This window comes from Idiotropiscis lumnitzeri, chromosome 13 (genome assembly GCF_059441095.1).
Source record: "Idiotropiscis lumnitzeri isolate Australia: NSW breed Sydney's pygmy pipehorse chromosome 13, RoL_Ilum_1.0, whole genome shotgun sequence".
Classification (NCBI taxonomy): Eukaryota; Metazoa; Chordata; class Actinopteri; order Syngnathiformes; family Syngnathidae; genus Idiotropiscis; species Idiotropiscis lumnitzeri.
In genome coordinates this window covers 20,742,923-20,767,377 of record NC_142403.1, presented here as the reverse complement: position 1 = coordinate 20,767,377, position 24,455 = coordinate 20,742,923, and the positions used below count along the sequence as shown (strand labels likewise).

Sequence of the window (24,455 nt, the reverse complement as noted above, 5' to 3'; positions counted from 1 at the left end):
GGATTGCACAAGCCCACAGTCTCGTTCGGGCATCTTCGGCTTTTTCCGTCAAAAAGACGCTGGAAAAGAAGAAGAAAAAACGAAAAAGGTTGAAATCTTTCATTTAGCATCCGTTTTAACCGTCTTCACCCCATCTTCATCATCATCTTCATCATCATCAACATCGTCATCGTCCTCAACACGCCCCCCCCTCCCCCCCGCCCTTCCGCGGCGCTCCTCGCATCGTCGTAGTCGTTTGGCTTTTCTTCCCTTCTTTCCTGCTCGTTTTGTTGCCTTTTTGTTGCGTCGCTACCAGACGAGCACAAGGACAACAAACATCTCAAGGTCAGGTGCGTGTCCAGTTTTCCCGCTTCTCTTCTCCTTTTTGCACGTCTGCATGTTTGGCGATGGGAAGGGTGAGCAAGATGGAGGCTTGATGACGACAGATGGAGTGTTTAAGGCAGGTGCATGTTAAAATGGAGGATGGACAAAGAAAGGATGAGCACGGACACGCAGAGCAAATACTTTTACAGTAAATGTGTATTGTTTCGATATAATCCATAAACGTGCTTAAATTGCAGGTTAACCTCGAACATGACTTACATTTTGCATCTTCCTCAGGGGCGTGATGATGATGAGGAAGATGAAGATGTTTTTCGTTTGGCCTTGAAATGAAGCTTTCGAGAATTAATTCAAATGTAGCCAATTATTATCTTATCTTATCTTATTATTAGTCTTATTGTTAGTCATCCACACTGAGAATTCAATAAAAATGCCCAGCAAAGAGCAAGCGTTCTCTACGTACGCACTCTTTTATTTTCTGCTCTGCATTTTGCGCTTTGCTGAGAGAGGAGGCAGCATGACCAGGTCTCATGATTTCGTTTGACTAGAATAGCGAGCTACATCTTTAGCTGCTAACCTATGCTAAGCTAGGCTAGGCTAGGCTAATTGTTAACTACGAAGAAAGCAGCATGGAGCACGAGCAGGCTCCGTCCAGAGCCACGTTTCGACGTGCTAATAAATGCTAAGCTAGGCTAGGCTAATGTCCTGTGCCTGTGCGTTGTGTTGTGGCTTCAACTCGCCTGAGGGATGCGGTTGCCATGGTAACTAGACAGTCTTGGGAGGCGGTGAATCAACCCCTTAGCTTAGTAACAGTTTTGGGTCTTTGCAGAGCTAACTAGCACGGCGGCTCACGTGATGTCGCCATATTTTTCCATGCTAGCCTTTTTGCCTAACGTCGTATGCAGTTGCTGCGGTAACCAGACAGGAGGGGGCAGTGGGGGGGGGGATGGGCGGAGTCAGTCAGGACGCTCTTTGTTCACTTTTTGATGCAAACTGATGAAGATAATGATGAAAGTGCTGACAACAGCAACTTACTCGCTGTCAGCACTCAGCAGGCTGCCCTTCGCTTCCTGTTTCAGGTCGCCACGCCCTTGTCTCATGTCCGATGTTTCCATAGCGACTGCGCCGTCAGCCACCCCTCGTGCACAATTATTGATGTTTGCATCTGCTGCTGAGTTTCATAACAAAATCATTTTTATTCATTGATTGACTTTGATGGGGGGGGGCGTGGCTTACTGGTCGAATGGTCATTTCTCATCCTAGAGGTTGTGGGTTCGACCCGCGTCCATTGTGACCATGTCGACGTGTCCTTGAGCACGATACTGACCCCACAGTTGCTCCTGATGTTATGTCATCGGTCGGTCGATGATGTAATAGTGTGTTGCCCTCTGAGTACCAAAGGTAGAAAAGTGCTATCCAGGTGACAGCCCAATTACCACGATGTGATTTTGCCACATCCTCTGAGCACCGCCAAATGTGCCACGGGAACAACGGCAAACGAAAGTCAACAAATGAGCCGACTTCATTTGGAGTCGGAATTAGCACTCTAGCTTGCAAATATTTGGACAAACCAACATTCTTTGTGGAATTTTCTCCAAAACAGAATGAGCGTTCTAACAACTCAAAAATCCTCCCGAACAAATAATTTCTCCCAAAACATTTGTTGACTCAAGTGTGTGAGCATTCTGCTGCCCCAAATTTACTTTCTGGTGCGCTGCATTTATATTTTAGGGCAAATTACAAGGTTTGAAACATCACAGACGTTTTGATGTGTTGACCTGTCAAACCCAACAGAATTTTGTGCCGTACAATCTCATTGGTGGATATTTTGAAGTGCAACTTGTCAGCTAATTGGAGAACAACTTCCCAAGACGCAAGAATGATTGCGAATGCATATAAGCTAAACTTGTCCCTCGCATCTCCTGCAGGGGACGCCCCCCCCCCCCTGGCCCTAGCGTGATCATGGCCAATGCGGCAGCATCCTACGACCAGCTGGCCCACCAGGTGGCGGCGCTGCGCAAGGAGAACTCCCACCTGAGGAGGGAGCTAGAGGACAACTCCAACCACCTTTGCAAGCTGGAGACCGAGACCTTCGGCATGAAGGTCGCATTGACCGCTACGGCGTCATGGTTTCGTTTGTAGTGACCTGTCAATCATGTTCTTGTTGTCATGGCTACCACACAGGAAGTGCTGAAGCAGCTGCAATGTAAACTAGAGCAGGAGGCGGGGACTTTGGCGTCGTCGGGGCGCAGTGATGTGCTCCACCAGCTCAAAGGTTTGTGACATCTGCCTGCTGACCTGAAGTCTAAAGTCCGCTCAAAATGATCAGAATAATAGTATCAAGGTTTAAGTTTCAAATACTGAGACTTTTTATTCTGTACATGCTGGTCAAAGCAAAAATTCTAGAAAAACATTAACACCTTCAGGACACTTGAAGCTGTGAGGGGGGTTGCAGCATTTCCTTACACGGAAGCTCGCTGTGTTAACATGTTTTAGTAGTTCGACAATCTTGCAAAGTGACCTCAACTCTTTCACCTTAGTTTATTGTACCGGACCCCCCCCCTTACCAGCCCAAACGCGCCTCATATCATTTTGTCCAATCCAAGTCCCCTCGTTGAATGCTAACATCAAATCCAAACGCCGCAAGTCACCCTCATGGAAACGAGGCTAAATGTTCGGGTGATTATAAACTTGAGCAGCAACACACACAAAAAGAGCCGCAGGCATAATACCCTCTCGTCGCTGTGGCAACCACAACCTGCAGCTTAATTAGGGACCTTCTCTGCCTCTTGTTGCTGTTCATTATGCAGAATGTCCCCCAGGAGAGCTCAGTGCTGCCCGACATGTTGTGGCATGACGTGGTACTACACGAGAGGTGCACAACTCAGAATGTAGAAAAAAAAAGAATTGTTCCACATCTGCACTACGGTGGGCTAACGCCAAAATGCTAATGCTAACTGATGATTGCTAATGTGTTTCAGAGCTGCACATGGACCTGACCAACTACTACGAGCTAAAGAATCAAGGTCATCAGTTGCGTCTGCTGGCGGACAATCAAGGAGGTCCGGCAGACCGAGAAGACCTCCTGGCTCCGCCCCCGCCCTCCTGCCACACCTCCTCCTTTTCTTCGGCTCGACCGCCATCCCGTAGCGACGTTTCCGCCATCTTGTCGCCCCATCATTTCCTGGATGGGGCACCGCCCAAAACGGCCGTCTTCAGCGGGGCGGACGGACGCCTTAGCGATCATCACATGGAAGAACTCTACAAGGAGAGGTGAGCGGGTGGGCGTGGCGTTTCGTATGAAGGGAGAAAGTCACTCATGCTGACCACTAACAGCACTCTTGTCCGACCGAAGGAACCAACTTTTGGGAGAAATTGACCGCGAAGAGCGAGAGCGCTGTTGGTACTTCAGCCAGCTGGAGGCGCTGTCTCAGAAGCTTACGCACCTGCCTCGGATTGATACGGTAAACGAACGCAGACACACACAAACGCAAACACTTCCATTTCACCGCAAAGGAGGCCGTGCAATGTGCCAAGTCAGCAAATCATCCTGGTGGAAACGCCAAAACGTAACACGGACAACATGTTTATCTGACAAGTACAGACGAGCCAGGTGTGTGACAAGTGTGTGTCACTTTTGTTGCAGTTTTCCCTGCAGATGGACTTCATTCGCCAGCAGCTGGAGTTCGAAGTTCAGCAGGTGCGCTGCGTCATGGAGGAACGTTTCGGGAGCAGCGAAGAGATGATACAGCGCACGCAGGTAGCCGAGCGCCGACGGGCCGCGTTTGCAAGCTGCTCGGTCGTGAAAAACTTAACAGCTGGACGTGCTCGTGTGTGTTGCAGATGCGTGTTGCTCGTCTGGAGCAGCTGGAGAAAGAACTGCAGGAGACACAAGGGAGTCAAGAGAGCCAACTGCAGGTCTCACACGCACACACACGCACGCACACAGAAACTCAAGACATTACAGTTTTATAACTCAAAGTCAAGCAAATTTAGATGCAGGTGAAGGTAATTTATAAATAATGTGTATTTAAATTGTCGTTGAATTTGTAGGTGAAGCTGCACTAGAGGGTGTAGGTGAAAGTGTAGTTTTGTGTTGTGGAAGATGTGTACTTGGAAAAGTAGAAGTGTACTGACAGACCATCAACATCCAGTCAACAGGAAGACTCAGTGAGTGAAATCCAAGTACAGGCAAATTTAACGTCTTGGTTCCCGTTGAGGCGTGATACCTTAGTCGAGGAGGTTTGTGGTTTTGGGACTTTGGGAAACATGGCAGTGAGGAGTGGAGGTGTGCGCCCCTCTCGCCAAAAGAGAAATTGGGTTTGCTCTTCACTTTCTTGTGGGAGCAGATAACACGGCGGCCAGTGTTGTGACATTCGAGACAAGACGGCCCTCGAGACTTCATCTTGAAAGTCTTGGTCTTGTCTCGGCCTCAGATTGGCCATATATTACAATACTTTAATGCCATCCATATTTCTGACACTGACAATTCCCTTGTCTTTTGGGACAAAAAAAAACACAACTCTACAAGTTGGCAGTGAAAGTTGTTCCAGTTCCTGAATCCACTGTATGAATTGTAAGGGTTTTTAGTAGAGGTCTCGTTATTACGTCATGCACTTTTAGGTCACAAAATGCTGCAGTCTCTAATGTAGCTTAAATATAACAGAGTGTCTCTTTCAACCTTTGTTTTCATGCACATACAAGGATTGATTTTTTGCAAGTTTTGTTTAAAAAAGAAAAGTTTTTTGTTTTTCTTTTTTTTTTGCAATTGTTTTTGCAGTCTTTGTCTTGACTCGGTCTCAGCTCCCAAAAGTCTTGGTCTTGGTAAGTTGTGGCATCGGGCAAGTCTTGGTCTGGGATAGTCTGGTCTTGAGAACAACACTAATGGGAGTGACGTGCATTTGTATCTCCGATTTCTAACTGTAATCGTCGAAGGCGTAGAAGAGGTGCGACGGATGTTGGAGGCGTCGGGTGACGACAGAATTGTGCGTTTGTTTTTAGAGTGAGCAACTCATCCTGAGTCTGTCTTCCCATCCAAGCGTCAGGCTGCAGAGAGTGACGGAGGCGTTGTAAGCCCAGAGCCAGAAGGCGGGGTAGAGGGGCTCAGTAAAGGTGGTGTTGAAGGTGTGGATGAGCGTCATGGCATCGTGAGAGACGCAGTAGAAGGACAACAAGCCCGCAGCCCAGTCCAGGTGCACGCCTACCCTGTGGGTGAAGGGCCGCGGCATGCAGCGTGCGACCGTCCGATTATCGTGGTTCACTGCGTACGCCGTCTCTGAACATTCCAGACCCCATGAGCGTCGGTTGAGTCCTAGGAGGCAGGCGGTGACGTTCCCGTTGCGCGGTAAGTCGCTGTAGGCTACTGCCACATCGGCGCCGCCGCCCCACAGGACCTCCCAGTATGCGGCCCCCACCAGACCCTCGCTGCACAGAACCTGCGGACACGAGAGGAATGCTGAAGACAGGACAGGAATGCTGAAGACAGGACAGGAACCCGAGGATTGGACAGAAACCTGAGGACAGGACAGGAAGCGCTTTGGATGCTGGCCATTTTGCAGTGACGCCCACGCGCGACTCAGCTTCCTGTTGCCTTTGCTCAGCCGAAGCTCGTTATTGGCCGTGTTGGGGTCCAGCGTCAGATAGCAAGCCACCGGACAGGACCAGGAATTGTCATTTGCCATATGCTTCCTGTTAACGATCAATCTTGCGTCAGTCAAACGTGTCGTGTATTGGACACTTCCGTTTGTCACACTGACCTGATGACATCATTCTTGACATCCGGCAGACGCAAGAAAATGTCTGCTGCTGCTTCTTCTGAATGTTGTTCCTGTTGGTTTTGGTGCTCTTGACTGTTGTCTACAGACTCATGATAGTCAAAGCCACAGTTAGCACCAGAGGCGGGACTTTCACTAAATTTTGCCGATCCGTTATTCATCATCTGTCAGCGGCCTGAATACCCACCCGTCATTTGTCAGTCCGTCGTTTTTTTTACAGCCGAATTAAACTGTAATTGTTGATTGGTCAGTCCGTTGGGCAGGTATTATTATTATTATTATTATTATTATTATTGGCGGCACGGTGGACGACTGGTCAGCATGATGGCCTCACAATGCAGAGGTCGTGGGTTCGATTCCGGCTCCGGCCTTCCTGTGTGGCGTTTGCGTGCCTGCATGGCTTTTCTCCGGGTACTCCGGTTTCCTCCCACATTCCAAAAACATGCACGGCGGGTTGATTGGGCACTCGAAATTGCCCCCAGGTGTGAGTGTGAGCGCGGAGAGTTGTTCGTCTGCGTGTGCCCTGCGATTGGCTGGCAACCAGTTCAGGGTGTGACCCCGCCTCTGGCTGGGATAGGCTCATGCGAACCTCCCGCGACCCTTGTGAGGAGAAGCGGTTCAGATAATGGATGGATAAATACACATACGTGAACTATTACATCAATGACATCTTTATCTTTATCTTTATATTTATTACAGCCTTTCATCACTGTCACTGCAGAAGTCTTATTGAAAACAAGGCGAACCGGTTTGTCAATCTGACGGAATGCTCGCCTCTGGTTAGCACGCATACACAAAAATGTATTTTTAGCAAGGCACAGCTTTTGCGAAAACGGGAAATGATGATTTCAACTGCAGTAATCATCAATCATTCAATCATCATTTCCGCTTTTTTTTTCAATGGCTCTGCCTTGGTCACGTGACACCTTTGGGTTTGTTTACTAGAGGTGACCCATATGAGAACGTAAAGGCTTCTGCTCCCCAGGAGAAAGTGTGACGTCACTGGAAATGCCCTGCAGAGTTGAAGACTCACCTGTGCACAAATCCCGCCACCTCTGAGTCATGTGACTTCCTTTTACAGTCTCCTCCGAGACCCTGTGACTTCCTGTGCGTGTGTTTTGACCATCAGCAGTCGTCCTCTCAGCATCCTGGCAGAATTCCTGTAAAATTCCCGCCTCAGCTTCCCTCCTGCTTTTTATTTTGAAGACACCGGACACGTCCACCTTGAACTGATTCAAGTCGTCTCTCAGCAGAGTGAGAGCATTTCTGTCATCGCGGGTGGCCCTGGTGTCTTTGAAGGCCTTCAAGATGTCCTTCTTGAGGTGGTTCAGGTCCTCCCTGAAGATGCGCAAACCAGGACTGGAGCTTCTGCTCCGCTTCTGAGGCATCCAGGCCCGCACGTTTTGCGCCGAGGTTTCGCGTCTTTCCGCTTTCTTATGATCACCTGCTGTGGCCTCATCAAGACTCATGGCGACTCTGTCGGCTTTCTACTTCCTGTTAGCAGGCTCAACAGCTGGACGTGGCATCACAAATGAGTCACTGAAGAAGAAGAAACGTTTGGGTTCATGTTGAAGTGTGAGAGTGTGCTGCGGCTCCTACGCCTTTGCGTCCTCACGTTGTATTCAAACACTTTGGCTTCTCAAGTGAGATTCTTGTTCCACTTGTTTGGCTTCATTTCTCACTGCAGGTATGTGATTGGCTAACAACACACAAACAGACACTTAAACACACACACACACACACACATATTGTAAGATGCTTGGTGTAGTTGTTGGAGCTCATATGTTCCTAAAATTGCGACCACTTTGTCTCTACTTTTGCGTACTGTGTTGTTGAATTGTGACGAGTTGCCGTGGAGACCTGCAGGCCTGCAATTGGATGTTGGCAGGCTACACTTGGCCGAGGCTCCTCTCATAGAATGCTAACGAGTCAACATCTTCGTTAGTGTTGCTCACTTGTTTGCCAGTTGTTTGTTGTTGACATGGCTACTCTCCACTTTGGAAAAAAACAAAAAACAAAAAAACACAATGCCCATCCTGATCCAAAATGTCTATGTGTGTGTGTGTGTGTGTGTAGTTGCTGGGTGCAGAGAGGCCTCCAGCAGGAGAAGCAGAGAGCAACACTTCAGCAGGCACAGACGGGGTGGCAGACGGCGGCAGCAAGGTTGTCAATCAGCTTCCAGTTGGTGCTCACATGACAGGAAGCATTTGGACTTGTTGTGAATACCGACTGCCCCCGGTAGATGGAGATGGTCTTCTGGCTGCTGTCCATGCTGGCCAACAGAGACAAGGAAGAGATGTCCCGGACCCTGCTGGCCCTCTCGAGCTCCCAGGACAGCTGCATCGCTATGAGGAAGTCAGGCTGTGTCCCCCTTCTGGTACAGATCCTCCACGAAGAAGCCGGTGGGCTGGGGGAGGCGTGCTGCAGCCGCGAGGCCAAGTCCCGAGCCAGCGCCGCCCTGCACAACATCATCTACTCCCAGCAGGACGAGGGCCAGGCCCGGAGGGAGATGAGAGTTCTGCACATGCTGGAGCAAGTCCGAACTTACTGCGATAGTGGCTGGGACTGGATGGAGAGCCACACAGAGGCTCGTCCCGGGCCAACCAAAATCACTGGTGAGTACTTTTCAACGTGATCTGCCCTCCCCATAAAGAACACAAAGTCAAAACCATGAAGGTTGTCTGTAAATTCTTAAGGGAGACCTTGACCAGCACACTGATAGGTTGAATCCGTCAGACCAGTGAATCCTAAGTGAGTCATCCAAGGACATCAGGTGTGCCTCAAGAAATTTAAAGATACAAAACAATGAACTACTCTTGATGGCTCCATGGCAGAAGTTCTATTTACCCACCCTTTTTGTGACATTTTCCTTTGGTGGTGTGCCGTGACATTTTGTCATAATTTAAAATCGGTGACTTGGCTCGAGAAACTAAGGAAACGGCGCCAGACAAGTAAAAGCACCTCAAATTTTTTTGTTCTCATCAGATATTCCCGAACCTGTAGATCCTCAGATCTGCCAGGCCACATGCGCCATCATGAAACTTTCCTTTGAAGAAGAGTTTCGCCGCGCAATGAACGAATTAGGTGAGTGAAACACTCATACAAAGCAGAATGTTCTGGATCAGCTCCTGAGAGCCTTGCATTGCCCTCCAGGGGGTCTGCAGGTGGTGGCAGATCTGATCCACTTGGACCAGCAAATGTACGGCATGCAGAACGACCCCATCAACATGGCGCTTCGGCGCTACGCTGGGATGGCCTTGACCAACCTCACCTTTGGAGATGTGGTCAACAAGGTGGGGGGTACAGAGCACTTAGCCCACATGCGTCCTAAGATAAAGTTAACTTTACTAAGATGTCTGATTAGCATCATGCTTGCGCACAATACATTTTATCACTTGATGAAGGAGGCTGTGTTGATACAGGAGTTGTTTTCCCTATTTCTGACATAGTCATCGGTTCTTCATCACCCTCGCCCCCACCCCCACCCCCACAGGCCACTCTGTGCTCGAGGAAGTGTTGCCTGCAAGCTCTAGTGGCCCAGTTAGGCTCCGACAGCGAGGAGCTCCACCAAGTTGTCTCCAGCATTTTGAGGAACTTGTCCTGGCGGGCCGACATCAGCAGTAAGCGAGTCTTGAGAGACATCGGCTGCGTGTATGCCCTGATGGCGTGCGCCCTGCAGGCCACCAAGGTGAGGACCCACCAGATTTCCTTGCGACGGACGTCACACGAGAACTGTTTTTACAATATCTGTTTCTCTCTCTTTCCTGTTTACTAGGAGTCAACTTTAAAGAGTCTGCTGAGTGCACTATGGAATCTGTCGGCACACAGCTTGGACAACAAGGAGGCGGTGTGTGCGGTGGATGGCGCTCTGGGCTTTCTTGTCAGCACGCTGACGTACCGCTGTCAGACTAACTCGCTGGCCATCATCGAGAGTGGCGGCGGGATCCTGAGAAATGTGTCCAGTCTGGTGGCCTCACGAGAAGACTACAGGTGTGTATGTCAGGTCATGTTGCCCTGATGATCTTGTCAGTGTAGAGCAATAGACACCTTGAGAGGTCTCTGCTCATGTGATGTGATGCTTTTCTTTTCTCAGGCAAGTATTGCGAGACCACAACTGCCTCCAGACTCTGTTGCAACACCTGCGCTCGCACAGCTTGACAATCGTTAGCAATGCTTGCGGAACACTTTGGAACCTCTCAGCCCGAAGCCCAAAGGACCAGGAGCTGCTCTGGGATTTGGGCGCAGTGAGCACGCTACGCAATCTTATCCACTCCAAACACAAGATGATTGCCATGGGCAGCGCCGCAGCTTTGAGGAACCTGCTGAACAATCGACCCCCAAAGTACAAGGATGCTTCGGTGCTCTCGCCAGGGTCATGTATGCCTTCGCTTTACATGAGGAAGCAGAGGGCGTTGGAGGCCGAGCTGGATGCCAAACACCTGGCTGAGACTTTTGACACGCTGGATAAACCGAGTCCTAAGCACTTGGGTTTCAACAAGCAGCTGCGCCACATCGAAAGTCTGGCCAAGGATTACGCGTCTGATTCTGGCTGTTTTGACGATGAAGAGGCTCCCAACATCTCATGCAGTCTGGACACTGGAAGTTTCTCTATGCTGTCCACGTATCTCAACAACTCCAACTTGCAACAAAACCGTAAGCAGGACAGTGAGCCTGAGCGGGACCTGGAACCACCTCAGCTGGACCGGAGACAACCAGCATCTGATGATGTCATGTCTGCGGCTGCTGAGAAGCTGGCAAAGAAGATCACAAATACAGTTGCTAAAATTGACAGATTAGTGGAGGATATCACCATGCACACTTCTTCCGAGGACAGCTTTAGCCTCAGCTCTGAAGACCACCTGGCAGACTGGCCTTACGGATTGAACGAGCTGAACGAGAGTCGCGCTAAGTCGTGCTCCCCGTGCCGTCTCTCAGATACGAGCAGCTTGGCCCATCGAGAGCGCCTCAGCAGGGCACATGCGTTACTGCGCCTGAAAAGCACTCACACGAGTGTATCCACTGACAGCTTGAACAGTGGCAGCACTAGCGACGGCTACTGTGGCAGCAAAGACCAAGTCAGACCCGCCCCCAAAGCTCGGATGATCCAAAAACGACCCAACCAGCTGGATCTGAAGGTGGCTCACCAAGAACACCACAATAAGCAACCGGCTCTCGTGAGTCAGACTACCCAGCAAGATATTCCAGAGAGAGATCCCGTGAAACTCCTCGACTCAGATGCAGAAAAGAACCAGGAGCCCCCGGTGCAAACACCTGCAAGTGTGTCCACAAAAGTCTCCTCTGACGTCAGCATGGCCTCCATAAAACTTTCTCCTTCATATCACCAGATTCCGCTCATTCAGAGCGTTGCTAAATTTGGCGTAGCAAAGACATCAATCAACGTTCAGGCTGCTGAAGGTATGCGGAGGCAAGCCTGGGTGCCCACTGCCATGACAGGAGGAAGCATGACCAAGTTTTCACCAATGGCATCCAGCAGGAGTCCAACCATAGGTACAATGGAGACAGTCCAGAAATACTCTGTGGAGAACACGCCTATTTGCTTTTCTCGGTGCAGCTCCTTATCCTCCCTGTCTTCTGGGGATGGAGCACTGGAGGGACAAAGTGAAAACGAGCTGGAGAGTGACTCCTCACTTGAAATTATTGAAGTGGAAGATGGAGAAGGTGTCCAGAGGGTTGAGGAGGACGAGACTTTAGAGGATCTGAGTGACAGCCAGCTGCTCATGACCGACTCCAAAACATTCCCAAGCAAAGAGACCGATCCCATCACAATTCCATGTCCGGCCAAAAGAGAAAAGGTCTTCCTTAGGGGACCCTCCCCAACAGTACTTGAAGACAGCTCACCATCCAGTTCTTCTGAGAACTACATCCACGAGACTCCTCTGGTCATGAGTCGCTGTAGTTCAGTCAGTTCTCTGGGCAGTTTTGAGTCTCCGTCCATTGCAAGCTCCATCCAAAGCGATCCCTGCAGCGAAATGATCGATGGAACCATCAGCCCCAGCGATCTTCCGGACAGCCCTGGCCAAACAATGCCTCCCAGTCGAAGCAAGACTCCTTGTTGTGTGGAGTCCAACGGAGGAGATGCGCAGACGGGAGGTTCAATGGGTCCGTGGGAAAACAGTTTGCGGAAGTTAATGGAGGTCAGCGACTCCAAAGACAGGTTTAACCTTCCCTCCGATTTGGATACAATGATCTACTTCACCGTGGAAAAGCCCACAGAAAATTTCTCCTGTGCCTCCAGCCTGAGTGCTTTGCCTCTTCATGAGCACTACATTGAGAAAGACGTTGAGCTGAAACTGACTCCACTTCTCCAGCAAAGTGACAAGAACCTGACTCTCCAAGACGAAAATGACCAGTGTCTCGACCATGGTGAGAGATACAGTGAAGGCAACTCTGACGATGACATTGAGATCCTGAAGGAATGCATCAATTCAGCAATGCCATCCAAATTCAGGAGGGTCAGAAATTCCTTGATGACAAACCTTCCTCCTCATTTTCTGAATTCCACAAAACCTTTGCATCTTCCTGTTTACATGATGCTCCCGAATGGCAAAACACAACTGTATCCTGGGAGGAGAATTGTCATCCCGCAGAAGGATGTCAAGTTTGATGATTCGTCCATCACTGACTCTGCTGACGGGACTCCGGTCAACTTCTCCAGCACCACATCACTGAGTGACGAAACACTTCAGTACCCAGTGAAGGACTGCCCGGCCCGGCCCCTTTCAAAGCAAAGAATACTTGATGAGGAGGCTAAGAGGATTGAAGACTTGAGAATCTTCTCCCACTTCCACAAACCAAACAAGATAAACTACTCGCCTGTGATTCCTGCAGGCCGCACAAGCAAACATGTCATCCCCACTCAGAAGGTTCTGTTGCAGAGCAAGGAAGTGGCTGACAGAGTTGCCAGCCAGAGGAATCGCGAGCATTCTCCCAGCCAACAGAAGAAGATGAAATGCCAAGGTGCTGCGGGGAAGCTGCAATTACCCATTATAAAACACAAGCCAGAAAGTGGAACAATTCAAAGTAGAAACATAACGCAAATGTCACATTCTTTAGAGGAGTCCAAACATTTTTACGAGGACAAAAACAAACTTGCCAGCAGAAACCATGGGAGGGAAGCCAGCAGGAATTCTCTGTCACGAAGCATGACTAACATAGGCATGACTTCTAGTTCTCAATCAAAGCCCAGAGGCTTTCACAGGATAAAGCAGAACCTGATGAAGGATGACTCCCCAGCCTCTTACTCGCTCAGCTCCTCAATGAGTTCCTTGAGTGACGCAGAGTTTGAGGATCACCGATCCAAAGCTCAGCAGATTTGGTACAAGAACAGACACAACACAAGCCTGAATATGATGCTGCAAGCCAAGTCCTTGACCACCCGCAGCCCGTTTGATGAGCAAAGCTCTCCGAGTTCTGTCAGCATGGACTCAGAAGACGACCTCCTTCAGAAGTGCATAACTTCTGCAATGCCCAAACAGAGACGGAAGATGGCCGCCAGGAAGAAGAACAGCCAAAAACAAGTACAGAAGGCCTCGGACGTTTGGGACATAGATGAGGACAGCGATGACCCGACATGGGATGAAGACTCAGACCTGAACAGTGTGGAATGGAGAGCCATTCAAGAAGGTGCAAATGCAGTTGTGACTGGACTTCAGGCTGCCAAGTCTCAAGAACTGTCTTCGGAAGAAAGTGAATCTGTTTTGTCGTTTATGTCGACATCCAGCTTTACCCCCAAGGAGAAGAAATTTGTGAAAGACAAAAAGGCCAACAAACCTCTAGACTTTGCACAGCGCAAGCCAGTGCCCAACTTGCCAGTGGTTTTCAGAGGCAGAACAGTCATATACACGCCAATAAAAGAGACAGCTCCGTCGCAAATTCCGCCACCCATGAAAGTATCTACAAAAACAGATGTTCCAAAGAACCCACAGCTGGCTCAGCACAGATCAAAGAGCCTTCACCGATTAGGAAGACCAAAGGACGTGGAACTGTATTTGCCAAAAAGGAGCTCTACTCCACCTCCAAGGATACCAAAGAGTTCTTCCTCTGGATCATCACAAAGTTCGACACAATCTAAACATTCTCAGAAGAAGCTTACATCGCCAACTCAGACAACAAGCAAGGCTATCCAGAAAAAGAATAGCACACCAACAAGTAGCCCACCAGCTAATAGCCCCCCTGAAAGAAAGGGACGTTCTCCTGTTTTAAACAAAGTTGAAAAAACACCACCACCAAAAACCCAGAAGTCACCCGTCAGAATACCTTTTATGCAGAATTCAGTAAGGCCAGCCAGACCTCTTTCACCTCTGGTCACCAACCAGGCTACAGGTAGACAAAATCAAGGCAGTGGGAAACGAGTCCTTCCTCCTAACCGATCTGATCTGGTCAGGATGACATCAGCCCATTCTAGTCGTGGCGAGTCAGACTCGAACGGATTCTTGAGACAGCTGACATTCATCAAGGACTCAAAGAGTGGACTAAAACGTGAATGCAGACCACATGGCCACATGTCCCGATCCCAGAACGGATCGCCCCAACGGGCGGTTCCGGGGGCTTCCGCCGTCTTCCTTTGCTCATCCCGCTGCCAGGAGCTGAAAGTGGCTGCCCAGCTCCCGAGGAAGGTGACAGGAAAAAGTGCAGGACAAGTCCAGCAAGTCCAGAGACCTCAGCCGGCACATCAGCTACAGGGCTCAAGCACCACCAGGGTGATCTCCAAAGAACGGGACCTGTCCGGAAGACGTCCATCCAGAAGAACCAGCTCCGAAAGCCCCAACAGGGCAGCTCAACAAAATGCTCCAGGAAGAGTTTGGGGAACGAGACAACAACAGGAAAAAGAAACATTTAAACGACACGCTTCATCTCCCAGTATAAACACCCTGAGCCGAGTGACCAGTCGCTCTTCCCTCCGTTCGTCATCCTCTGATTCAAGCGGACGAGCTAAAAGTGAGGATGATACAAAAAAGAAAAGTCAGCGATCTCGTCTGAATGACAGGGTCACCTGGAGGAGGATCAGGGATGAAGACATACCACAGATCTTGAAAAGTACTCTGCCATCCAACGCGTTACCTCTGGTGCCATCACCCGATGGGACGAAGCCACCACTAGGTCTTCCGGGGAAGCTGCCCACTATTCTTCTGGCCTCGCGCAGCGTGAGCGACGCTACGGTTCAGACAGAAGATTTCTCCAACACCAAGATCAACTCCACTACCAGTCCCACTGCGGAGTCAGCAGCAGCGATTCTGGAAGATGCGACAGGACGAGTGCTACTCAGGAAATTTAGCGCCACCAACGTGGGGAACTTTCAAAATGGAGACTTAGACAGCACCGCCGCTACCCGAAAACTAGATGGAAAGATGGGCGGAGCCGTGCATTTCCGCCAAGGATCTCCAAGCAAGGCGGCCAGAGTTTCTCCATTCAACTACGTCCCCAGTCCCATGGCGGCCCTGCAGGAGGCCCAGGACATGGTGGCTGACCACAAAACTGAAAACAAAAGTCAGTCATAGATGTGTGATGATAGACATTTCGGAAAGTCCTGTACCTGACTTCACCTCGCCTTCAGATCTTTTGCTTCTACAATCCACCGCATCCCAGCTTGAACATCTCCATGCTACCAGAGGTATTTAGCAGGGGGGCAGCCCTTTTAGTCAACCCCCCATGAACATTTTGTACTTGTTTTTCTATTTGCAGAATAATCACGGCTCTTTAGAAAAGTTCTGAATACATTGCAGAAGAAAGCAGCACAGTATGCAAACAATTAAAGGGGCGGGGACAAATGTGTCTACTCCTCTCGCAACTAGCGAGCAGTTGCAATGAAACAGTCGTCGCACTGCGTTCGTCAACCATTTCATTAGCGTCACGCAGAGAGCTGACAGTTGATAAGTGTTGTCATATTCACGTTTGATTGACAGGAGCTGAGTATTGCAACCTTAACTGTGTTCATCTCATCAGGTTTGTAAATAATAATACAGTATTAAACAAGACAATGTGCTGATGTATTGACTGATGATGACGTGAAGGGATGAATATTGATTTGAATAGCGACGTTTCCGTGTACATTTAGCATAAAGGAATCCACCAGTCAGCTTGTACCAGGTCAGTCCCTGAAGGACATCAAGAATTATGTCTTCCTCGTACGAACTGCTCGTCTTTCTGTTTTTCTGTGTTGAACATGTGACACACGTCACATTCACGTCTTGTTGCCACGTTTCTCCCCGCATGTGTTAGCATTTACAGCTGCAGCTAACCCGGATGTCTTGTTTCTTTTCCATTCAACTACTTACATTTCATTTTGCTCAACAAGTTGAAAGGAAGCGCGTCATCCATCTTTGTGTCAAGACCACGTCAACGCGCAACCTAAACGAGCTGGACTAAAAAAGAGGACATTGTCAAATTGTGTGAAATAGGAAGGACGCCGACGTCGATATTTGTCTTGTATTCTCCCAATAAAAAGTCATTAGACGCAACTGGATGCAGCATCTACTGTTTATCTATGTTTCATTTTTTTACCAACGTACGAGCCACAAAAATGATTTTGCCCACAATTTCTTTTAGCTCCACTCGTCTCAACACGGTATACTTATTAATATTGTCTTCGTGGGTTAATAATTGACTGGATTAATTCATCAAGTTTGATCGAGCTCACCGCTCCGCCATGTTGGACAATATCGCCCTCTACTGTTGAGCAAATGTTTTGTTCTAACTGCTAGCATTGCTAATGTCACGTGACAAACCTTGGCAAGTCCCCTGGTATGCTGCAACAATTAGTAACTACGGGTTGAGTCTATGTTTTTTAACGAAAGTTCCAAAAGTGATGTAGCATGTACGGAAAGCCCTCTAACCTGTTTTCAGGCTTTGGTCATGTGTATAATAAAGTTGCATTGGATTTTAAATGCACGTCTTACGAAAGGCTTCCTAAAAATTCAGGTGTATCTAAACGGTGTAGATAAAATCAGCCGACCTGCCCGTGACATTCTCTTCATGCATTCATACCATACAACTTTATATAGCTCTTTTCGCAACAGCTGGAGCTGTAACAAAGTGCTTTCCATATGGTTTAACATAAATAAGTGGGAAATTAGAACACAAATAATAGATACCAGAAGAAAACCAGAACATCATAACGGTAAAGCGATGCAATTGTTGCATCACTTTCACAAATCCATACAAAACATTTATTTTGCTGTCTGTCGTATTTTGCATAAAGTGTGAACACAACATCCTGACACTTAAGCTCACAGATCCCTCAGGTGTACTGCAACAACATCATGAGACTCCTTCCAATGCATTAATGGTAAAAAGAGCTTTAGTGACATTTGGACGAAAAAGAAAGTCTTAAGGCACTAGGATGTATTTGCGTCAAATAATAGGATAAGCAGTCTAGATATCAAAACTTGGAATCAGTATCTTCACAAAACACGTTGCAAATCATGACATCTAATTTGGCACACAGAACGGCGCACATTTCCGCACTGAAAACACAACGATCAAATCTTCCATAGATAACCACAGATATTGGAGAATATTTTCTGTTGGCAGGCTGAAATTTGGACAATTTGAAGTTAAACAAGGTGTGTATATAATTTATTGATTATCAAAATAGTTGATTAATTTGATAATAGATTGGTTGTTGGGGAATGTTTGCACCTCCAATTGTGATATCAATAATGCATGAGCGTAATGAGAAGCAAAACGAAACATCACTTTAGTGTTCGCTTGTGCAAGCAGCCTTCATCCACTGGGCTGCATCCAGTCGTCAAACATTTGCGTGGCTTTCCTCTCATCGACTTCACAATGAGGTCAAGGGTTGACGCTGAGGCTCCAGAACATTCAGCAAAGTTCACCTTTGACCTCCGCCAGGTGGCAGTCCAGTTGCTGGCCCGCTGCCCTCAGGTGGTCCCGCTGGCGCGTAAGGACCGCCTCCACTTCCTGCAGCTGACGCTTTATGTCCGTGTGGCGCCGACATTGGGGGAAGGTCCGCTCAGCCTCGCCCGCCTCGCCGCCAGCTGACGACACAACAAGCAATGTCACTCGCATGAGCTGGGCCTTCTGTCTTCAAGGATCATAAAGGTCAAACTTCAATAACCAGCATTCGAGCCACAAATGTGACTTCTATGACAATTCGACATACGTAAAACATAGCCGATGATCACCAAAATGTGAGTGCATAAGTGGAGGTATGTGACAAACATTCTCTGCAAATATTAGTACGAAACTTGCAAAATAACCATGGAAGGAGCATTTGGCATCCACCTCTGAACTGTGAGCAGAGAAATCCATTGCAACCAGCCCCTTCTTAATTTTAATTGAAGATCTTTGCACTTCAGAAGTAACAACAACAATAAGTACATCACATCACATCGTGCAGCGAATAAAGCGTGCCAAGTTGGGGCGAGGCCTCACGTTGTTGTGATTGTTGCAGGATGCCGAATACAGGGTCGTCGGGCTCAGCGCCGCTGACGTCCTCCAGGATGTGGTCCACACTCGGCGGAGAGGGTCTGCTAGGCAGGACCACGCGCTTCTTGCTTTTCAAGCTTACGTTCATGACCACAACGAAGAGGATGACGATCGGTCCACCTGGGCACGACACGAGGGCTTCAGTTGGTCATGCTGCAGCTTTGTCAGTCAAGTTCGATCTTGATGCACAGCAGCGCGCTTGATGTCCAACATGTCACATTTGACCGTCTAAAGTTATGCACCAGCACCACATTGACTAGCAACCTTCAAACGAGCGTGAGTGCGTGTTACCTTTTCTGCTGGCCACTTGGAATTTGACAGCCCAAGTGACGTAACTGTTTATTTACGTGCTTTCGTCGTTTTGCCCACGTGAATGTCCACTGGTAAATAAGCGCTGGTACACCTTAGAGGCCTAAAGATGAGCGATTCTTAGCTCATTTTAAACATGCTACGTCACCAAACTTCTTTTATTATTTGACTGCCATGCTTTGTTTGGCGCCACCTGTCGCCTTGGACGATTGATTCGCGATGGTTCAGGTCAAGAAATGTTTATTTATTTGTTTAAAAATTTCAATATCTTTTTCGAATACATTTCTTTGTTAACAAACATTGCGTTAGCAATAGCTAAGATGCTAAAACGTCAATTTTGGGCGAGAGGCTCGGAGAGTCTCTGTGTGACGTCATAGCCACGCGCCGGTAAACTTTTGCTTGCTACGCTTTGCCGAGCGGAAGGAAGCAACAGCAAAGTCAACATTTCTCTCCCCGCCGCCGCTCGCCAGCTCGCTTTGTAAGCTTTCCTACATTTGGTGAGACAGAAAATGCTCTATTTTGATTTTTAACTTGGCATGCGTCATTTTGACCTCGAAGAATGCCACATAATCAATGCGCCCAATTAGCCTGTTAGCTGTTAGCTTCGCGCGTGGCCTTGCTTATTGCTTGTGTGGACACCGGGATTGGAATTGAGTACATTTGACAGCTTGACCCTCCTAATATTCGGCGTACCTCACAGCTAAAACATTTATCACTTCGCCGGCGCCAGGATAACAGCTCTTCTGACAGGTTTTAATAACATTTGAGAACGTAAATTGCTGTGTTGCGTTTTATCGAAGTATATGTGTCAATTACTCAAAGATGAAGTGCGTTATACGGGAACAGCGTTAACCGATCGACATTTTTAAAGAGGATTTCAGTATCATTGTCTAGTGGAAAGTTTTATCATTATCAGGTCATGGATCTGTGTAATCTGTGGAAAATTCTTGTTAATCTGAGTTTTACTCTACTTTATTAATATTCGGGTAAAGACATCATAGCAGGGGACATGGCCGCTCCAGGGCCAGAAAATGTGTGCGCGAATAAATCAATTTACGAGAGTTGGCATTTCAGTGGACAATGGGTTTTTGTCCGCTGACGAATGACGGACCGGCAAAATGTAACAAAATGCACACCTCTGCTATTTACATCATATTTGGCATAATCACAGACACAAATAAAACCTATAATTTCCAATGATGTGACAAATTATATTGCCCATTCTTTTTAAAGAGGGGGGAAAAAATCTGACATCCACTTACTCGGCTGAATACTAAAATCTCTTGTCTCTTGACACAAGAATAAAGATCTGAATTACAGGCAAAAAATTGGACTGTTTTCAAAATACTTTTTCCTTTTTTAATGTGTTTGACTTTAACAGGGGAATTTTACAGAAATAACGATAAAAAATAGCATTAACTGACAAATTTCTCTTTGAGTTGTGTGTGGATCTCTGATGGAAGATGATCAAAAACTATGTGGTTACATGGAGTGTTTTAATATTCAATGACAGCGCATTTTAAAATGTAACAATTTGATTCAGTTCCATCAAAGCAGACTTTGTGATTCTGATCTGTTATCACGACCTGCCTATTCGTCGTATATATTGCCAACATGTTTTGTTGCTGTGCTAGCTAGCTGTGAGTGCTTGTGTGGCGTCGTCCTGTGCCGCCATGACGGACAATAAGCGTCTGGCCTTCTCAATCATCCGCTTCCTCCACGAGCAGCTGCAGTCGGGCAATCTGTCATCTGGAGCGCAGGAAAGCCTGGAAGGTGAGCCGCCACCGTCGCGATCTTTGGCGAGCCCCGCCTCGGCTCCTCTCAACCGTTTCCCTCCGCAGTGGCCGTCCAATGTCTGGAGACGGCCTTTGAAGTGTCCACGGACGATCAGACCCTCGCTGTCCCGCTCACGTTACCCGAGATCTTTGCCTCCGCCACTCGCCAGACCTCGGTAAGCGCTGCCCGCTGCTCTTGCCCACCTTTTGATTTGACTCTTAGGGTTGCTCATTTTCATCTGTTATTACCTCAAAATGTCTCCCCTGGACCCTTTGCTTCGGTCTGCTGCTCGGGCAACCCCTCTCCGACAGGATGACAAGTTTCACTTGAAAATAGACATTCATACAGGCCAAAATTCCCACGAGTTCTCTGAGTGGATGCGTCACACAGCATCACTTGCCCCGAAAACATCATCAAATGGAGTGTTTTGGCGAGAGGAACACTGTGGCTCATGAACTGGCAGCGTTTCGAGATTTCCTGTCAGAATGCTGCTGCTGATGATGATGATTTTTTTTCTGGTGTGTGACAGTCGCAGACGAACAACAACAACGGCGCCACCGTCAGCGAGGAGCAGCATGCCGAGGCAGAGCGACTCAAGACGGACGGTACGGTCGCGTTGCCGCCCGTGCGGCATCCGTATGGTTGGCCGCGTGTTAACGCGCTCTCCCGTGTAGGTAACGATCAAATGAAGGTGGACAACTACGGCGCCGCTGTGGAGTTTTATTCCAAAGCCATCACCCTCAACCCTCAGAACGCCGTCTATTACTGCAACAGGTCAGCGCGCCGCCATCTCGCCGCTTTGTCGACGTGTGAGCGTATGCTGGGACCTGCAGCAACTCCGTGCGAGTGTTCTCGTTTGCTGTTTGTTGGGAACAGGCCAAAAATCGGCGCCAATATTCAGCGTTGTGATGAAGATGGCCTTCAACCTTTTTAAAAGCGTGACGGCCGATACGAGCTCAATTTAAAACCGTGCTAACTTCCGGAACCATTGACGTCGACTTTCCGTTCACTCGATGCCGTTGGCCCTGGCCCAAAACGGCGTGACCGATGTTCATTCGTGTGGCCAGTCCATATCGTCGTAAGTGTCGTGTGACGTGTGGCCATCTTTGTGCAGGGCGGCGGCGCTGAGCAAGCTGGGAAATTACGCGGGGGCTGTGCAGGACTGCGAGCAGGCCATCGGCATCGACCCAAACTACAGCAAAGCTTACGGCAGGATGGGGTGAGAACCTGTGACGCGTCACCACGTTTCATCCCGTGTTTTTTGTTTCGTTTTGGTCGCCCAAACGACTCACTCGCGAATGGTCAAAATTTGTCTGAATTCTGATTGAATGAATGAGCCTGGGAGGGAAATAAAAAAAAGAGGTTTGAACATGGCCTGACCCGTTGGTCAGCCAGCTGATTTAATCGGCTGATATTAGGCAAAGAATTAACAGCTTTTAATTTTTTTTTTCAGATTTAAAAAAAATAAAAGAATTATACATTTTATTCCACACATTAACAAATGGAAAATGGGAATGCTTTTTGCAGGCTTTAAATACCACAGGACAAAGTAATGCAAAACAGTCAAAGCCCTTCCTGTTTTGCACATCTTTGTTGCTTCTGCCAACAGGCCTCAAAAAAACGTTCTGATGTAATTTTCAATTCATCAATTACTCAAAAATACAAATTCTGCCAAATCCCGCAATCGGCCTCCTTTCTGCCTTCCATTCAATCTCAAAGGCAGAAAATGTTGGCGTCTGTGCCGCTTATACAAATGGGAAAAGGCAGACGATTCCACCGTGTGTTCGTGTGCAGGTTGGCGTTGGCGAGCCTCAACAAGCACGCGGAGGCGGTGACGTTCTACAAGAAAGCTTTGGAACTGGACCCAGACAACGACACCTACAAGTCCAACCTGAAGATCGCCGAGGACAAGATGGACGCCGCCAGTCCCGTAAACATGCCACGCACTCTCGTCCGCCGTGTGTGTGTGTTTGCCAACGTGTGTGTGTGTGTGTTTGTTCATGTCAGATGGCGGGAATGGGCGGAGTGGATCTGGCTGGACTGCTCAGCAATCCTGGTTTCATGAACATGGTGAGACCACATCAGCGACATCATTTTTCATGATGACACGAGATCTAGGATGAAACCTGCGAGCGTCATCTTTGGCGCTTTCCATTTGGGAGCCATTCAAATTGTTTGTTACGTTCTGAACGTAGACGAAACGCATCACCCCAGCCTGAATAACACAAACCAAATTACAGTTAAAAATTTCATTCACGATGCCGAGCCGCTTTGAAATATGAAAACCTGATGTTTGTTGCAGGCGTCGTCGCTGATGACGAACCCACAAGTCCAGCAGATGTAAGTGTGTGTGTGTGTGTGTGCGCATCTCAGCTGTGTGTGTTTTGCATTGGCTGACGAGCTTGTCGCGGCCGCGCGTCAGGATGTCGGGAATGATGTCGGGAGCGTACGGCGGAGGCGGCAGCGCAGCGGCAGGAGCTGGTGGAGCCCCGGCAGGAGTCCCAGGAAATGCGCCGGCCGGAGATTTATCAGGACTCATTCAGGCGTACGTACGCTCCAGCACATTTGATTGATTCGTCACACAGCTCCTGTTACTTCGTAAATTATTCAGAGAAAAACCTGATGATCATTTCAGTAGCAATGTGACAAGAAAATGCTGAGTCGCTATAAATTGTACCCTCGATATATGCTAAAAATGTCGCCAATGAGTGACGTGAAGAAGCAATCATTCCTTAGTGGTGACTCCCCAATCACTCAAATTGGCCAAGAGACAAATTTCTGCTTCTGTTTGGAGGTGTGGAGCTACTTTAGGTGTGCCTTAGTTTGAAATCGTTTCAGAAACTTGCCCTTGAACTGCGAGGTCAAGGAAGCCCCGCCTGCAAATTTGAATGATGTCATCATTGGTCGCCATGCGATGCTGGCACGTAATGATGCTAACCAGCGTGCGCGTGCGTTTTGCTGGATTTTTAGAGGTCAGCAGTTCGCTCAGCAGATGCAGCAACAAAATCCAGAACTCATCGAGCAGCTCAGGAGTCAAATACGCAATCGCACGCCGAGCGCCGGGAACGAGGAGCAGCCGTGACGCCCGCACCCGGTAACTCCGCCCACCGCGCGTCAGCAAACGTAGCTTTTTTTTTTTTTTCGAGACAGAGGTGGGAGAAAGTCGTCATATTGGCAAATATGTGTGGTGTTTTCCAGGCAGGCCACGTTTCAGCGGAGGAACCGGCGTTGACTCTTTGACTTTGGGATGATTTTTTTTTTTTTTTTTGTGACTGGAATGAAGTTGAATCGGTCGGCCGACGATTCGTGCATGAGAGGATCCTCCACGCTGCCGCCGGCCACACCCCTCGGGGAAGCCCCTCCCACTTCCTGACCACCGTGTGATTTTGAGTGTCGACGTGCGTGTCCTCTCAAAACGACGTTGTGCGTGTGCGTGCTGAGGTCACTCGGCGAGGCTGAACAATTAAAAGATTTGTCGTCTTTGCTGTTGTTCAGCTTCGATTGCCAATAAGTTTCATACTTGACATGGAAGTAAAAGTAAGAGAAGCTGATACCTAGGACTAAACAAGACTTTAATAATTAGTCTGGCGATTAACTTTCCCTTTAAGAAATTGCTCACAAGAAAACAGCAATTCAAAATGAATGAATGTAAAATCAATTGATAACAGCGGTGAAAACTCGGCAAAAATGTTGCTTTCCAAATCAAAAGCAAGTGTGTGCAAACGTCTTGTATATATTAAAAACACGCAAAGAATCTGTCTGCATTCATGGTGTACGGGAGAAATCTGACAATGTAGTTTTAGTTAT

At 48.3% G+C, this 24,455-nt stretch overlaps 4 protein-coding genes across 8 annotated transcripts; 2 read left to right on the top strand and 2 right to left on the bottom strand.

The window, feature by feature from the left end:
• Positions 1-196: 196 nt before the first annotated feature.
• On the top strand, positions 197-16,585 carry apc2 (APC regulator of WNT signaling pathway 2). 2 transcript variants are annotated; one of them, XM_088312604.1, is made up of 14 exons: positions 197-329; positions 2,250-2,424; positions 2,506-2,596; positions 3,303-3,594; positions 3,677-3,785; positions 3,968-4,081; positions 4,165-4,239; positions 8,172-8,258; positions 8,338-8,710; positions 9,081-9,179; positions 9,249-9,388; positions 9,589-9,783; positions 9,871-10,085; positions 10,189-16,585. In XM_088312604.1, the coding sequence occupies exons 2-14, from the start codon at positions 2,284-2,286 to the stop codon at positions 15,611-15,613; spliced, it is 7,356 nt and encodes a 2,451-aa protein (XP_088168730.1). In that variant the 5' UTR covers positions 197-329; positions 2,250-2,283; the 3' UTR covers positions 15,614-16,585. The 2 variants fall into 2 exon arrangements, with proteins under 2 accessions (XP_088168730.1, XP_088168731.1); XM_088312605.1 differs by having other exon boundaries at positions 214-324.
• Positions 4,331-7,789, bottom strand: LOC148325042 (E3 ubiquitin/ISG15 ligase TRIM25-like). Its single transcript, XM_088312610.1, has 4 exons — positions 7,129-7,789; positions 6,078-6,177; positions 5,835-6,009; positions 4,331-5,756 (listed from the first exon to the last, which is right to left on the bottom strand). Exons 1-4 carry the CDS (start codon positions 7,562-7,564, stop codon positions 5,319-5,321), a joined length of 1,149 nt encoding a protein of 382 aa, XP_088168736.1. The 5' UTR covers positions 7,565-7,789; the 3' UTR covers positions 4,331-5,318.
• A 642-nt stretch (positions 16,586-17,227) lies between the features above and the next one.
• c13h19orf25 (chromosome 13 C19orf25 homolog) lies at positions 17,228-19,242 on the bottom strand. Its single transcript, XM_088312617.1, has 3 exons — positions 18,855-19,242; positions 18,510-18,683; positions 17,228-18,112 (listed from the first exon to the last, which is right to left on the bottom strand). The coding sequence occupies exons 2-3, from the start codon at positions 18,649-18,651 to the stop codon at positions 17,937-17,939; spliced, it is 318 nt and encodes a 105-aa protein (XP_088168743.1). The 5' UTR covers positions 18,652-18,683; positions 18,855-19,242; the 3' UTR covers positions 17,228-17,936.
• On the top strand, positions 19,198-24,402 carry sgta (small glutamine rich tetratricopeptide repeat co-chaperone alpha). Of its 4 annotated transcripts, none has more exons than XM_088312616.1 (12): positions 19,198-19,350; positions 20,511-20,645; positions 20,714-20,823; positions 21,178-21,253; positions 21,323-21,422; positions 21,763-21,867; positions 22,443-22,578; positions 22,656-22,718; positions 22,951-22,988; positions 23,071-23,193; positions 23,619-23,742; positions 23,847-24,402. In XM_088312616.1, exons 2-11 carry the CDS (start codon positions 20,546-20,548, stop codon positions 23,728-23,730), a joined length of 963 nt encoding a protein of 320 aa, XP_088168742.1. In that variant the 5' UTR covers positions 19,198-19,350; positions 20,511-20,545; the 3' UTR covers positions 23,731-23,742; positions 23,847-24,402. The 4 variants fall into 4 exon arrangements, with proteins under 4 accessions (XP_088168742.1, XP_088168739.1, XP_088168741.1 ...); XM_088312613.1 differs by having other exon boundaries at positions 19,207-19,369; XM_088312615.1 differs by having other exon boundaries at positions 19,214-19,350; positions 20,507-20,645.
• The last annotated feature ends 53 nt before the right edge of the window (positions 24,403-24,455 follow it).